The following is a 15,969-nucleotide window of genomic DNA, read 5'->3' on the forward strand; positions in this document are numbered from 1 at the left end:
TTTAGAAATGTTAACTTTTTTTAAATTAATACATTTGCTATTACATTTACTTAAGTATTCAGACCCTGGAGAAGGTTTTCATCAAGGATCACTCTATACTTTGTTTATCTTTCCCTCAATTCTGACTACTCTCCCAGTCCCTGCCGCTGAAAAACATCCCTCCAGAATGCTGCCACCGCCGTACATAAAGGCCTAATTGGTGGAGTGCTGCAGAGATGGTTGTCCTTCTGGAAGGTTATCCCATCTCCACAGAGGAACTCTTGAGCTCTATCAGGGTTCTTGGGTCTTGGTGGTTCCAAACTTCTTCCATTTAAGAATGATGGAGGCCACTGTGTTCTTGGGGACCTTCAATGCTGCAGAAATGTTTTGGTACCCTTCCCCAGATCTGTGCCTTGACACAATCCTGTCTTGGAACTCGAGAGACAATTCCTTCGACCTCATGGCTTGGTTTTTGCTCTGATATGCACTGTCAACTGTGGGACCTTTATATATACAGGTGTGTGCCTTTCCAAATCATGCCCAATCTATTGAATTTACTACAGGTGGACTCCAATCAAGTTGTAGAAACATCTCAAAGATGTTCAATGGAAACAGGATGCACCTGAGCTCAATTTCGAGTCTCCTAGCAAAGGGTCTGAATACTTATGTATATAAGGCATTTCTGTTTTTTATTTTGAATACATTTGCTAAAAGTTCTAAAACAACTCTTTGCACTTTGTCATTATGCGGTATTGTGTTTTTTAAATACATTTTAGAAAAAGGCTGTAATGTTACAAACTGTGGAAAAAGTGAAGGAGTCTAAATACTTTCCCAATGCACTGTATAAACGGGATATATAAATGGATTTTCTATGTAATGTTCATACTGTATGTATATGCCTTTATTCTTATCTTGATGTCTGTCTTAATCTTTCCAATAATGTATATCTAAAGCATGGCCTTTGACTGAAACTAAGATGAATAGGTGAAATATGCACAGAACTATCGCTGTATTGGCATTTTTTTTTTTTTTTTATTCAAAAAATTATTGGTGCTTTTTGCCTTTTTCCCCTGCTTCCAGCAAATGTTTAATAATCACTCACATTCAGTATTCTCTTCTCTGTTAGGTTGCAATAACAATATAAATCTTATGTTTGCACACCAATGTTCCTCCAGGAACTAAGGATTAACTAAGTAATGTTTGCGAATGTGTCACGCCCTGACCTTAAAGAGCAGTTTTATTTCTCTATTTGGTTAGGTCAGGGTGTGATGTGGGGCGGGCATTCTGTTGTTTATTTCTTTGTTTTTGGCTGAGTATGGTTCCTAATCAGAGGCAGCTGTCTATCGTTGTCTCTGATTGGGAATCATACTTAGGCAGCCCTTTTTCCACCTGTGATTGTGGGATCTTGTTTTTGTGTAGCTGCCTGTGAGCAGCCCCAGAACGTCACGTCCCGTTTTTCTCCTGTTTTGTTGTTTTGGTGAGTTTCATTTTCATTAAAAGATGTGGAATTCCATGCACGTTGCGCCTTGGTTTATTTATGATCGGGAGTTTGAAGATAGCGAGCGTGACCGAAGATCCCACCACAAAAAGACCAAGCAGTGTGCGCCTACGGGGAAGACGAGTTGGACATGGGATGACATCCTGGACGGCACTGGATCCTGGCCGTGGGAGGAGATCCAGGCTGGAAGGGATTGCCTCCCATGGGAACAAGTGGAAGCAGCGAGAGAGGAACAGCGACGAGATCGGGAGTCACGGCAACGACGGAACCCCGAGAGGCAGCTCCAAAAATAAAATTGGGGGGGGCACACGGAGATTGGCGGAGTCAGGGTTGAGACCTGAGCCAACTCCCCATGCTTACCGTGGGGAGCGTGTGACTAATCAGGCACCGTGTTATGCAGTGATGCGCACTGTGTCTCCAGTGCGCATTCACAGCCCGGTGCGCTCGTTGCCTGCGCCCCGCATTTGCCGGGCTAAAGTGAGCATTCAGCCAGGACGGATTGTGCCGGCTCAGCGCTCCTGGTCTCCGGTGCGTCTCCTCAGTCCAGGATATCCTGCGCCAGCTCTACGCACTGTGTCGCCAGTGCGCCTTCACAGCCCAGTTCGTCCTGTGCCAGCGCCCCGCACTTGCCGGGCTAAAGTGAGCATCCAGCCAGGACGGGTTGTGCCAGCCCTACGCTCCAGACCTCCAGTGCGCCTCCACGGCCCAGTATATCCTGTGCCAGCCCCACGCACCCAGTCTCCAGTGCGTCTCCCCAGTCCGGTGAGACCTGTTCCGGCTCCACGTACGAAGCCTCCAGTGATGATCCATGGCCCGGAGCCTGTAGTGATGATCCATGGCACGAAACCTCCGGTGACAATCCATGGCCCGGAGCCTCCGGAGACGATCCATGGGCCGGAGCCTCTGGCGACGATCCATGACCCGGAGCCTGCGGCGACGATCCATGACCCGGAGCCTGCGGCGACGGCCCCCGGCCCGGAACCTCCGGCGACGATCCGCGGTCCGGTTACACAAAAGCGGAGGGATCAGTGGGCGGAGCGGGGGCTACGCCCCGAACCGGAGCCGCCACCAAGGGTAGATGCCCACCCGCACCCTCCCCTATAGGTTCAGGTTTGTGGATTGGTGATTTATATTTGCGAATACATTTGGCATGATATTGATCCCATACACTTCTTCTAAACCTGAAAAGGGAGAACTTCTAAATGTTCCGCAGCAATAATAGACAAATATATCCAAATCAGTCGTAAGTAGCCACATTGTGGTCCTAACACAATACAGAAATCATGACAGATTTGAAGAATAAATACACCTGTGCTGTCTTCAACCAGGATCTCAGCGATCACTGTCTCACTGCCTGCGTCCGTAATGGGTCCGCGGTCAAACGACCACCCCTCATCACTCAAACGCTCCCTAAAATACTTCAGCGAGCAGGCCTTTCTAATCGACCTGGCCCGGGTATCCTGGAAGGATATTGACCTCATCCCTTCAGTAGAGGATGCCTGGTTATTCTTTAAAAGTGCTTTCCTCACCATCTTAAATAAGCATGCCCCATTCAAAAAATGGAGAACTAAGAACAGATATAGCCCTTGGTTCACTCCAGACTTGACTGCCTTTGACCAGCACAAAAACATCCTGTGGCGTACTGCATTAGCACCGAATAGCCCCGCGATATGCAATTTTTCAGGGAAGTTAAGAACCAACATACACAGTCAGTTAGGAAAGCAAAGGCTAGCTTTTTCAAACAGAAATTTGCATCCTGTAGCACAAATTCCAAAAGGTTTTAAGACACTGTAAAGTCCATGGAGAATAAGAGCACCTCCTCCCAGCTTCCCACTGCACTGAGGCTAGGAAACACTGTCACCACCGATAAATCCACGATAATCGAGAATTTCAATAAGCATTTTTCTACGGCTGGTCTTGCTTTCCACTTGGCTACCCCTACCCCGGCCAACCCCGGCCAACAGCCTTGCACCCCCCGCAGACTACATCTAATTTTGCTATCACAGTGCCATCCGTTTTGTCACCAAACCCCCATATACTACTCACCACCGCGACCTGTATGCTCTCGTTGGCTGGCCCTCGCTTTATATTTGTCGTCAAACCCACTGGCTCCAGGTCATCTATAAGTCTTTGCTAGGTAAAGCTCCGCCTTATCTCAGCTCACTGGTCACCATAGCAACACCCACCCATAGCACGTGCTCCAGCAGGTATATTTCACTGGTCATCCCCAAAGCCAACGCTTCCTTTGGCTGCCTTTCCTTCCAGTTCTCTGCGGCCAATGACTGGAACGAATTGCAAAAATCACTGAAGCTGGAGACTTAAATCTCCTTCACTAACTTTAAGCATCAGCTGTTAGAGCAGCTTACCGATCACTGCACCTGTACACAGCCCATCTGTAAATAGCCCACCCAACTACCTCATCCCCCTATAGGTTCATTGAGGGCCTTAAGTAAAATGACTGCCATAAAGATTTGCACATAGGAGAGATATGGAAAACCTGCAACTCCATATTTGGAAGCACTTAGGTCACCTGACTTTTGGCAGGGATTTGACGACAAGGAAAAGACGAAGTTCTCACACATAGACAAGAAGTTCTCATGGTAGAAGGCGATTTGTAGTCATAGAAAAAAAGTATTACCATAGATTTTCAAGCAGATGTAAGTCAGAACTAACTTTGCCACTCAGGAACATTCACTATCTTCTTGGTAAACAACTGCAGTGTAGATGTGGCCTTGTGTTGTAGGTCATTGTTTTGCTGCAGGGTGAATTCCTCTCCCAATCTCTGGTGTAAAGCACACTGAAGCAGGTTTTCCTCTAGGATTTCGCATGTGCTTAGCTCCATCCTGTTTCTTTTTACCCTGAAAAACTCCCCAGTATTGTTGATCTATCCTCAGTTTTCTACCATCACAGACATTGAACTCTATAAATGTTTTAAAATCACCAATGGCCTCATGGTAACGTCCCTGAGCAATTTCATTCTTGTCCTGCAGCTCAGTTCAGAAGGGAGACTATCTTTTATGTGTCCGGGTGGTTTAATATACACTGCTCAAAAAAATAAAGGGAACACTTAAACAACACAATGTAACTCCAAGTCAATCACACTTCTGAAATCAAACGGTCCACTTAGGAAGCAACACTGATTGACAATACATTTCACATGCTGTTGTGCAAATGGAATAGACAACAGATGGAAATTATAGGCAATTAGCAAGACACCCCCAATAAAGGAGTGGTTCTGCAGTTGGGGACCACAGACCACTTCTCAGTTCCTATGCTTCCTGGCTGATGTTTTGGTCACTTTTGAATGCTGGCGGTGCTTTCACTCTAGTGGTAGCATGAGACGGAGTCTACAACCCACACAAGTGGCTCAGGTAGTGCAGCTCATCCAGGATGGCACATCATTGCAAGTTGTGGCAAGAAGGTTTGCTGTGTCTGTCAGCGTAGTGTCCAGAGCATGGAGGCGCTACCAGGAGACAGGCCAGTACATCAGGAGACGTGGAGGAGGCCGTAGGAGGGCAACAACCCAGCAGCAGGACCGCTACCTCCGCCTTTGTGCAAGGAGGAGCAGGAGAAGCACTGCCAGAGCACTGCAAAATGACCTCCAGCAGGCCACAAATGTGCATGTGTCTGCTCAAACGGTCAGAAACAGACTCCATGAGGGTGGTATGAGGGCCCGACGTCCACAGGTGGGGGTTGTGCTTACAGCCCAACACCGTGCAGGACGTTTGGCATTTGCCAGATAACACCAAGATTGGCAAATTCGCCACTGGCGCCCTTTGCTCTTCACAGATGAAAGCAGGTTCACACTGAGCACATGGCAGACGTCTGGAGACGCCGTGGAGAACGTTCTGCTGCCTGCAACATCCTCCAGCATGACCGGTTTGGCGGTGGGTCAGTCATGGTGTGGGGTGGCATTTCTTTGGGGGGCCGCACAGCCCTCCATGTGCTCGCCAGAGGTAGCCTGACTGCCATTAGGTACCGAGATGAGATCCTAAGACCCCTTCTGAGACCATATGCTGGTGCGGTTGGCCCTGGGTTCCTCCTAATGCAAGACAATGCTAGACCTCATGTGGCTGGAGTGTGTCAGCAGTTCCTGCAAGAGGAAGGCATTGATGCTATGGACTGGCCCGCCCGTTCCCCAGACCTGAATCCAATTGAGCACATCTGGGACATCATGTCTCGCTCCATCCACCAACGCCACGTTGCACCACAGACTGTCCAGGAGTTGGCGGATGCTTTAGTCCAGGTCTGGGAGGAGATCCCTCAGGAGACCATCCGCCACCTCATCAGGAGCATGCCCAGGCATTGTAGGGAGGTCATACAGGCACGTGGAGGCCACACACACTACTGAGCCTCATTTTGACTTGTTTTAAGGACATTACATCAAAGTTGGATCAGCCTGTAGTGTGGTTTTCCACTTTAATTTTGAGTGTGACTCCAAATCCAGACCTCCATGGGTTGATAAATTGGATTTCCATTGATTATTTTTGTGTGATTTTGTTGTCAGCACATTCAACTATGTAAAGAAAAAGTATTTAATAAGATTATTTCTTTCATTCAGATCTAGGATGTGTTGTTTAACCTTTAACCTTTGTTCCCTTTATTTTTTTGAGCAGTGTGTATATATATATATATATATATTAAACATCCATACATACACTACCGTTCAGATGTTTGGGGTCACTTAGAACTGTCCTTGTTTTTGAAAGAAAAGCACATTTTTTTTGTCCATTTAAATAACTTCAAATTCATCAAAAATACAGTGTAGACATTGTTAATGTTGTAAATTACTATTTTAGCTAGAAATGGCAGATTTTTTTAAATGGAATATCTACATAGGCGTACAGAGGCCCATTATCAGCAACCATCACTCCTGTGTTCCAATGGCACGTTGTGTTAGCTAATCCAAGTTTCTCATTTTAAAAGGCTAATTGATCATTAGAAAACCCTTATGCAATTATGTTAGCACAGCTGAAAACTGTTGTACTGATTAAAGGAGCAGTAAAACTGGCCTTCTTTAGACTAGTTAAGTATCTGGAGCATCAGTATTTGTGGGTTCGATTACAGGCTCAAAATGGCCAGAAACAAAGAACTTTCTACTGAAACTCGTCAGTCTGTTCTTGTTCTGAGAAATGAAGGCTATTCTATGCGAGAAATTGCCAAGAAACTGAAGATCTCGTACAATGCTGTGTACTACTCCTTTCACAGAACAGCACAAACAGGCTCTAACCAGATTAGAAAGAGGAGTGGGAGGCCCCGGTGCACAACTGAGCAAGAGGACAATTACATTAGAGTGTCTAGTTTGAGAAACAGACGCCTCACAAGTCCTCAACTGGTAGCTTCGTTAAATAGTACCGCAAAAAACACCAGTCTCAATGTCAACAGTGAAGAGGCGACTCCAGGATGCTGGCCTTCTCAGACTGGCCAATAAAAAGAAAAGATTAAGATGGGCAAAAGAACACAGAGACTGGGCAGAGGAAGATTGGAAAAAAGTGTTATGGACAGACAAATCTAAGTTTGAGGTGTTTGGATCACAAAGAAGAACATTCTTGAGACACAGAAAAAATGAAAAGATGCTTGAGGAGTGCTTGACGCCATCTGTCAAGCATGGTGGAAGCAATGTGATGGTCTGGGGGTGCTTTGGTGGTGGTAGAGTGGGAGATTTGTACAGGGTAAAAGGGATCTTGAAGAAGGAAGGCTATCACTCAATTTTGCAATGCCATGCCATACCCTGTGGATGGTGTTTAATTGGAGCCAATTTCCTCCTACAACAGGACAATGACCTGAAGCACAGCTCCAAACTATGCAAGAACTATCTAGGGAAGAAGCCGTCAGCTGGTAGTCTGTCTATAAAGGAGTGGTCAGCACAGTCACCGGATCTCAACGCTATTGAGCTGTTGTGGGAGCAGCTTGACCGTATGGTACCTAAGAAGTGCCCATCAAGCCAATCCAATTTGTGGGAGGTGCTTCAGGAAGTATGGGGTGGAATCTCTTCAGATTACCTCAACAAATTGACAACTAGAATACCAAAGGTCTGCAAGGCTGTAATTGCTGCAAATGGAGGATTCTTTGACAAAGGCAAAGTTTGAAGGACACAATTATTATTTCAATAAAAAAAACATTGTTTATAATGTCTTGACTATTATATTATTGTTACTATTACTATAATTCCTATTCATTTTGCAACTCATTTCATGTATGTTTTCATGGAAAACAAGGACATTTCTATGTGACCCCAAACTTTTGAACGGTAGTGTACATATATACATCTTTTTAGAATATATTTTCCTTAATTATTCCCCACAATCCCTACCACCCCTACCCCAATTGGAGTAAACTAATAAACAATAACACTTGGGCTTCTACTTCCATCTTATACATATTATATACATTTTACAGAATCTATTTTACAATAGTTATATTTTGCTTGTTATAACTTCAATCTTTGCAAACAACGCAGAGCAAAAACTAAGTCTGGAGTGTCCCCGGAGTGACCACCCCCAAAACGTTTCAAAGCGGAACGGTTTCTATCCCGGAACTAAAGAAATGTATCAATAATTCTAGGGAGGAATTTTGTCCGTCGTTTGACAATTTCGGAGGAAGCAGTGTGTTGTGGAGGTCAAGTCAAGTCTCAGGTAGCTATCTAGTTATGCAAAATAAAACATCCCTTGGAAATTTAAGCAACTCTTTTTTTTATTTTTTATTATGATAACAAGAATACTTTGTGTTGAATAGTGGAGTACTTAGCTAGTCCGCTACCGTTAGCGTGTCATGCTCTCTGGCTAACATCTGTAATGTTAGCTAGCTTGCGATAGACAGATTGCCAGTGCCAGCACGTGAAATAGTAGCTAACCTAAGCAGACCGCATTTAGCTATTTAACGGTAATCATTATTCAATTTAACAGTATTGATTGTGATTCTTAATAAAGATGTTTGGCTTTAATGGGATTACCTACAGTATGATGACTAGCTACTTAATGACTAGAATGTTGCTATCTTACATAACAGTCAGACTCTTGAGGAGTACACTGAATGCAGGCCCAGGAAAACTAGGGTTCCATGGTCTGGTGAATTTGGGGCTGTATCTACCTAGCTATCTGCTGAAGCAGAATCATTAGTCCCAAATACACCAGACCAGAAACTATGTTTTTACCTGGGTTTACATTCAGTGTATTTGGGTCATTCTAGTTTATCAAACCTGCGAGTGTCTCCCGGTTATCAGATCTGTGAATGTTTTCATTAGTACCCCTGTTGTAAAATGGTCAGAACTGTCTTTATTTACTCCTTTGTGAGCCTAACCCCTAATATAACCACCCCCTCCTCCAGGTTCTGAAGGAGACCCAGTGACAACATTATTGACCAATCATGGTGAAGAAGAAGCGCATCCGCCTGATCGCTGAGATGGCCCGGAAGATCCGTGTGTACCGGGAGCTTAAGAATCGGCCACGGGAGTCTGAGAAGTATGCACTGGACTACGACACCATGACGCGACCGCACACCAGGAAGACCCTGCCCGTGCTTGCCTGGCAGGTATGTGTGTGGGGCACCAGGCAGCCTAGAGGTTAAAAAGCAGGACCAGTAGTCAGAAGGTTGATGGTTCAAGCCCCAGGCCAGGTGTAAAAAGTGGGAACTTAACTAGCAACCAGAAATTATATTTATTTCAATCAAATGAAAGCATACATGTTTGTTTTTATTAACAATGAATAATGAGTAGAAAGTTGTGGGTCTCTGATGCCAGATCCCATCGACTACTGTTGTTCCCTTGATAAGGTTGTAAAATGCTGGTAAATTTCCCAAATGTTTTCCTGAAATCCTGGTTGGTATGATTCCTGGATTTCCTGCTTATTTCTGCAAGATCCTAGGAACCTTCCGACTGTGTTTTCAGGAAAACCTGGGAATTTCAGAAACCTGGGAACACTAGCCTTCGAACAACGGGGGGAAAAAATAAAACTGCTTTATTTCTATTCAGGACGTGAGGAGAGAGAGCCGTCTCTTCTCCCTGCTGTCTGGCCTCAGGATGTTCGGGGTGGGCCACCTGTTCACACGCAAGTCCTGGCTGACAGAGCACCCTGAAGCACCTAGCTACTGGCAGGTCACCAAGGTCAAGGTGGACTATACTGCAGAAGTGAGTGGGGTGGGGGGTGGAAAGGAGTTGCAGGGGTAGAGGGTGAAGGGGAGTGGAGGCTTATAACACTGTTATTACACTATTACACTGACTATAAAGCCTCATACTTTTGTGTATATATAGTGTATGTATGTGGACACCACTTCAAATGTATGGATTCGGCCATTTCAGCCTCACCCGTTGCTGACAGGTGTATAAAATTGAGCACACACACACATGCAATCTCCATAGACAAACAATGGCAGTAGAATGGCCTTACTGAAAGAGCTCAGTGACTTTCAACGTGGCACCGACATAGAATGCCACCTTTCCAACAAGTCAGTTTGTCAAATTTCTGCCCTGCTAGAGTTGCCCCGGTCAACTGTAAGTGCTGTTATTGTGAAGTGAAAACGTCTAGGAGCAACAACGACTCAGCCGCAAAGTGATAGGCCACACATACTCACAGAACAGGACTGCTGAAGTGCGTAACAATCGTCTGTCCTCGGCTGCAACACTCACTACCGAGTTCCAAACTGCCTTTGGAAGAAATGTCAGCACAAGAACTGTTCGTCGGGAGCTTCATGAAATGGGATTCCAGAGCCAAGCAGCCGCACACAAGCCTAAGATCACCATGTGCAATGCCAAGCGTCGGCTGGAGTGGTGTGAAGCTCGCCGCCATTGAACTTTGGAGCAGTGGAAAGGCATTCTATGGAGTGATGAATCACGCTTCACTGTTTGGCAGTCCGACAGACGAATCGGGGTTCGGCAGATGCTACCTGCCCCAATGCATAGAGGAAGAATAATGGTCTGGGGCTGTTTTTCATGGTTTGGTCTAGGCCCCTTAGTTCCAGTGAAGGGAAATCTTAACGCTACAGCATTCAATGACATTCTAGACGATTTTCTTCTTCCAACTTTGTGGCAAGTGTTTGGGGAATGTCCTTTCCTGTTTCAGCATTGCAGTGCCCCCGTGCACAAAGCGAGGTCCATATAGAAATGGTTTGTTGAGATCGGTGTGGAAAAACTTGACTGGCCTGCACAGAGCCATGAACTCAAACCCCATCGAACTCCTTTGAGATGAATTGGAACGCCGACTATGAGCCAGGCCTAATCGCCCAACATCAATGCTCGACCTCAATGGAAGCAAGGTCTAACATCTAGTGGAAAGCCTTCTCAGAAGAGTGGAGGCTGTTATAGCAGGAAAGGGGTTACTAACTCCATATTAATTAATAACCATGATTTTGAAATGAGATGTTCGACGAGCAGGTGTCCACATACTTTTGGTAATGTAGTGTACATGTTTATAACTCTGCTGCCGTCTCTGTAGAACATGGACCACGGCAGAGCATGGGGAGTCCTGACCTATAAAGGTGAGAATTTTCCATTCACACATCCTATATCATGCTCTCTTCCTGAAGAAAGAATAGGTTTGGCTTTCCTCGGTAGTACTCTGTAGTACCGACATGTGATTCATGATAGTGGTCGTGAACAGATAAGAGATGACAACCTTTTTATTTGTTTTCACAGAATGACATTTCAGCAGCTTTTCATATGCCTCTCTGTCATTGCATAATCTCTCACAGATTAAATAATGCCTAGGTTTAAGTTTCTTCAGCATTAACTTCGTCCCCAGGCTCGAATTGCTGGCACGTAGAGCCTGGTAACAGTTTAAGTGCTTATTGACGATAGTATCTTCTGACCGGGGGAGTTGTTTTTAAGAGTTAATATATTTTGAAAAAGTTACATTATTACACCTTTATAGAGTTAGGGTTCCATGTTACAGCGCTTGTTTATGGAAAACACTGACGGAAGAATTAGCTAATTAGCTATCTGTGTGTCCGAACACCTGTGTGTAAACAGAAGATGGAAGCCACAAACGTGCTGTAACTGAAAAATACTATCGGCTCCTGTAGTCCAACTACTGGGCTAGACAACAGGGTGCATTAATGTGGGATTTGAAAGGGGTGTAGTTAAAATTGAGGCAGGAGAGAGAGAGCCTGCTACAACTGTAGCCTTGGCCTATTACACTGAACAAAAATATAAAGGCAACATGTAAAGTGTTGGTCTCATTAGCTGAAATAAAAGATCACACAAATTTTCCATACACACAAAACGCTTATTTCTCAAATGTTGTGCACAAATTTGCTTACATAGCTGTTATTGAGCAATTCTACTTTGCCAAGATAATCCATCGACCTGGCAGGTGTGGCATATCAAGAAGCTTATTAAACAGCATGACTTTACACAGGTGCACCTTGTGCTGGGGACAAATGCCACTCTAAAATGTCCAGTTTTGTCACACAACGCCACAGATGTCTTAGGTTGATAGAGCGTGCAATTCGCATGCTGACTGCAGGAATGTCCACCAGATCTGTTGCCAAAGAATTTAATGTTAATTTCTCTCCCATAAGCCACCTCAAATATATATTTAGAGAACTTGGCAGTACTTCCAACCGGCCTCACAACTGCAGACCACATTTAACCACACTTGCCCAGGACCTCCACATCTGGCTTCACTTGCAGGATCGTCTGAGACCAGCCGCCCGGACAGCTGATGAAACAGTGGGTTTGCACAACCAAATAATTTCTGCACAAACTGTCAGAAACCGTCTCAGGGAACCTGATCTGCGTGCTCGTCATCCTCACCAGGGTCTTGACCTGACTGCAGTTCGGCGTCGTAAACGACTTCAGTGGGCAAATGCTCACCTTCGATGGCCACTAACACACTGGAGAAGTGTGCTCTTCACGGATTAATCTCGGTTTCAACTGTACCAGGCAGATGTTAACGTGAACAGTGTGCCCCATGGTGGCGATGGGGTTATGGTATGGGCAGATGCTAACGTTGTGAACAGAGTGCCCCAGGAATTGTCCGTAGAGCTCCGAGACAGGATTGTGTTTCGGCACAGATCTGGAGAACAGTACCAAAAAATGTCTGCAGCATTGAAGGTCGCCAAGAACACAGTGGCCTCCATCATTCTTAAATGAAAGAAGTTTGGTTGGAACCACCAATACTTTTCTTAGAGCTGGCTGTCCGGCCAAATTGAGCAATCGTGGGAAAAGGGGCTAGGTCAGGGAGCTGACCAAGAACTCGATGGTCACTCTGACAGAGCTCTAGAGTTCCTCTGTGGAGATGGGAGAACCTTCCGGAAGGACAACCATCTCTGCAGCACTCCACCAACCAGCCCAGACAGAAGCCACTCCTCAGCAAAAGGCACATGACAGCCTACTTGGAGTTTGTCAAAAGGCACCTAAATTACTCAGATCATGAGAAACAAGATTCTCTGGTTTGATGAAACCAAGATTGAACTCTTTGGCCTGAATGCCAATCGTCACGTCTGGAGGAAACCTGGCACAATCCCTACGGTAAAGCATGGTGGTGGCAGAATCACGCTGTGGGGATGTTTTTCAGAGGCAGGGACTGGGAGACTAGTCAGGGTTGAGACAGAGATGAACGGAGCAAAGTACAAAGAGATCCTTGATGAAAACCTGGTCTAGAGCACTCAGGACCTCAGACTGGGGTGAAGGTTCACCTTCCAACAGGGCAACGACCCTAAGCACACAGCCAAGACAACGCAAGAGTGGCTTGGGCGCAAGTCTCTGAAGGTCCTTGGGTGGCCCAGCCAGAGCCCGGACTTGAACCCGATCTAACATCTCTGGAGAGACCTGAAAATAGCTGTGCAGCTACGCTCCCCATCCAACCTGACAGAGCTTGAGAGGATCTCCAGAGGAGAATGGGATAAACTCCAAGTCCAGCTGTGCCAAGCTTGTAGTGTCATACCCAAGAAGACTCAATGCTGTAATAGCTGCCAAAGGTGCTTATACAAAGTACTGAGTAATATGATATTTCTGTGTGTAATTTTTTATAAATTAGCAAAAAATTTAAAAACCTGTTTTTGCTTTGTCATTATGGGGTATTGTGTGTAGATATTTTAGAATAAGGTTGTAACGTAACAAAATGTGGAAAAAGTCAAGGGGTCTGAATACTTTCCAAAGGCACTGTATGAGTAGCTCGCCAAACAATTCTGAAAGTACATGCAATTTTCACGTATTCTGCCGCAAAACTGTCATAAACAAATCAAGTATCAGACACCGCAAGCTCCCAGCTGCTATATCTAGCCAATGCAACATTGACATTATCCCACCCCTGGTCAGCCACTATTGGCTTAAAAAGCCAAACCTAACATATCTGCCAATTAATTGCACATCTGTCTGTGTGATGTGCAAGTTTGTCCATCACTCCGTGTGTAGCTAGTTGATGTGTTTACCGTCTTGTGGGTTGATAGAAATACTTTCCCCAAAACCTTCTCATTAAATTTTAACTGCAAAGTAGGCTTACCTGGCAGAAGTATATCATGAGTAAGTATATAATTTGTATCTATTAATTGTTATTTGCAAACTTGACATGAAATGAGCTGCAGCAGTACAGAACCATCACTAGACCGGAAAATTAGATGGCACATTCCTTAATCGCACATGTTTACACGCACGTTTTTTTGTTTGTTTTCTTCCAGACCTAAAAAAAAAGTGTCTTCAGATTTAAGCATTGACATGAATTGGAACATCAACTTAGTTATTTGTCTACAAACAATTGTAATTTTGGGAGTAAAAAACAAACAATATAAAATCTGGAAAAATAAAACGGAACATAATTTGGGAAAATATTAAACAGAATTTGGGGGGGAAAAGATTTTATAGGGCCCCCCTTAGAGTTGTTTATTAACAATTTTTTACCAGCTATATTGACAGAGAACAGTACACTAAGGACCCGGGGAAGAGTTGCAGGGGAGAGGACAAGAGAAGAATGTGCCTATTTGAAAGCTTGAAAAAATGTGTAGCTCTCGACATGTTTAATTTTCTCATGCTAGAAAAGGTTGGAGACCCCTGTGCTAGATGGTGATGGACTGAGAGAACAGTCAATTAAAACCTGTGGCTGTTTTCGCAGCTCCTGCCATAGACTCCCAGTCAAGTCCCGTTCTGAGGCGCTGTGAAACCAGATGGGCCAGACTACCTCCGCATTACTGTCATTTGACATATTTATCACAGCAGTGGTTGTGAAAAGAGATTAGGAAAAGATGACCAAGTCACCATTGTGTGTATTATTATTTTCCACAGGCAAGCAGGAGAGTGAAGCGAAGGAGATAGACAAGGTGATGTACCATGACTGGCGTCTGGTGCCCAAACATGAGGAGGAGCAGTTCAAACTCCACAACCCTGTTCCCGAGCCCCCCATACGCTATGTGTCATACCCGCCCCTGCTCCGTGCCATGCTCCTCGCCCAGCGGCAGAAAGATGAGCTAGGGTCGGCGGCTGAGGAGCCAACCTTACCCCTAAAGAGGGATGTCCTACTCAGCAAAGAGTACTTCAGAAGTCAGGAGAAAAAGAGGGAGAGGCAGGAGGGAACAGCAGTGTGAGAGAGGGGTCAAGAGGAAAGGGGATGAAAGGTTACCTACAAGGGACTGTGATGTCAACTTAGATAGATCATAGGCTGCGTTCTGTTTCTCAAAGTATTGAATTGGTGTAAGCATGGCGTTTTGACCATATCCTTTGCACCAATCCATTCCTTTTAAATCCATGAGAAGGTGTAGGAGTGCACATCTCAGGAAAAGGGTAGAGAATTGGACCACAGCTATAGCCGTTTTCCTTTACATTCATATGAGCCTTCTATAATAATTCCTCTGAATAGAAAGAATTTGGATCATCAGCTGGACTTGAGTGACAGCTTGCTGTAAGGTTTCCACAACGGGCACTTGTCTCTTATGCATATTGTGATGTGATGCTTGTGTGTTTGTATTGTAAATAGTAAAATATAATACTACATTATGAAAAGAATTTCTCTTAGTTTTTTCTGTCTGGATTTTAATGATTTGTATGTTTTTCTTAAAACGGATTCATTCTAACTGGATGACTGGGTTAAGATCGATAATAAATAAAAACTATTGTCCCACCCATGTAAAAGCAATTATTATTCCATATCCATCTCGACAACTCTGATATAATGTGTTTGTCAAAGTTGCCGGGATGTCACTTGTCCTACTCAAAATCAGTACACTCGTAACAATTCAAACATTGCGAAACTTCTATTCGAGCAAATAAACCTTTTGCTTGATACGGGCTAAACGAAATACATGTTTTTAAACTCGTAAGAATGTTTCAGATTAACTACATCTTCACTCATTAGATGGTTCTCCAATTGAACGTGTTCCCGCATATAAATACTTAGGCGTATGAGTTTGACGTTTAAAAACAGATTGTGCTTTTCTCTAAGCAGTGGGAAGCAGATTATTCAGTCAACCTTTGTATCTGTTCTTGATTATGGTGATATTATTTATCAAAGTGCAGCTTCTACTAGTCTTAAACCTTTGGATGCCATCATTTAGTGCCCTTCGTTTTG

General features: G+C 44.6%; 1 protein-coding gene across 2 annotated transcripts; it reads left to right on the plus strand.

Moving 5' to 3' along the window:
- The first annotated feature begins 8,030 nt into the window (after nucleotides 1-8,030).
- On the plus strand, nucleotides 8,031-15,526 carry mrps34 (mitochondrial ribosomal protein S34). 2 transcript variants are annotated; one of them, XM_029726981.1, is made up of 5 exons: nucleotides 8,031-8,112; nucleotides 8,804-9,007; nucleotides 9,447-9,602; nucleotides 10,906-10,948; nucleotides 14,691-15,526. In XM_029726981.1, the coding sequence occupies exons 2-5, from the start codon at nucleotides 8,843-8,845 to the stop codon at nucleotides 14,987-14,989; spliced, it is 663 nt and encodes a 220-aa protein (XP_029582841.1). In that variant the 5' UTR covers nucleotides 8,031-8,112; nucleotides 8,804-8,842; the 3' UTR covers nucleotides 14,990-15,526. The 2 variants fall into 2 exon arrangements, with proteins under 2 accessions (XP_029582841.1, XP_029582842.1); XM_029726982.1 differs by lacking the exon at nucleotides 8,031-8,112 and adding an exon at nucleotides 8,161-8,359.
- Nucleotides 15,527-15,969: the final 443 nt, after the last annotated feature.

Source organism: Salmo trutta, chromosome 32 (genome assembly GCF_901001165.1).
Source record: "Salmo trutta chromosome 32, fSalTru1.1, whole genome shotgun sequence".
NCBI classification, from domain to species: Eukaryota; Metazoa; Chordata; class Actinopteri; order Salmoniformes; family Salmonidae; genus Salmo; species Salmo trutta.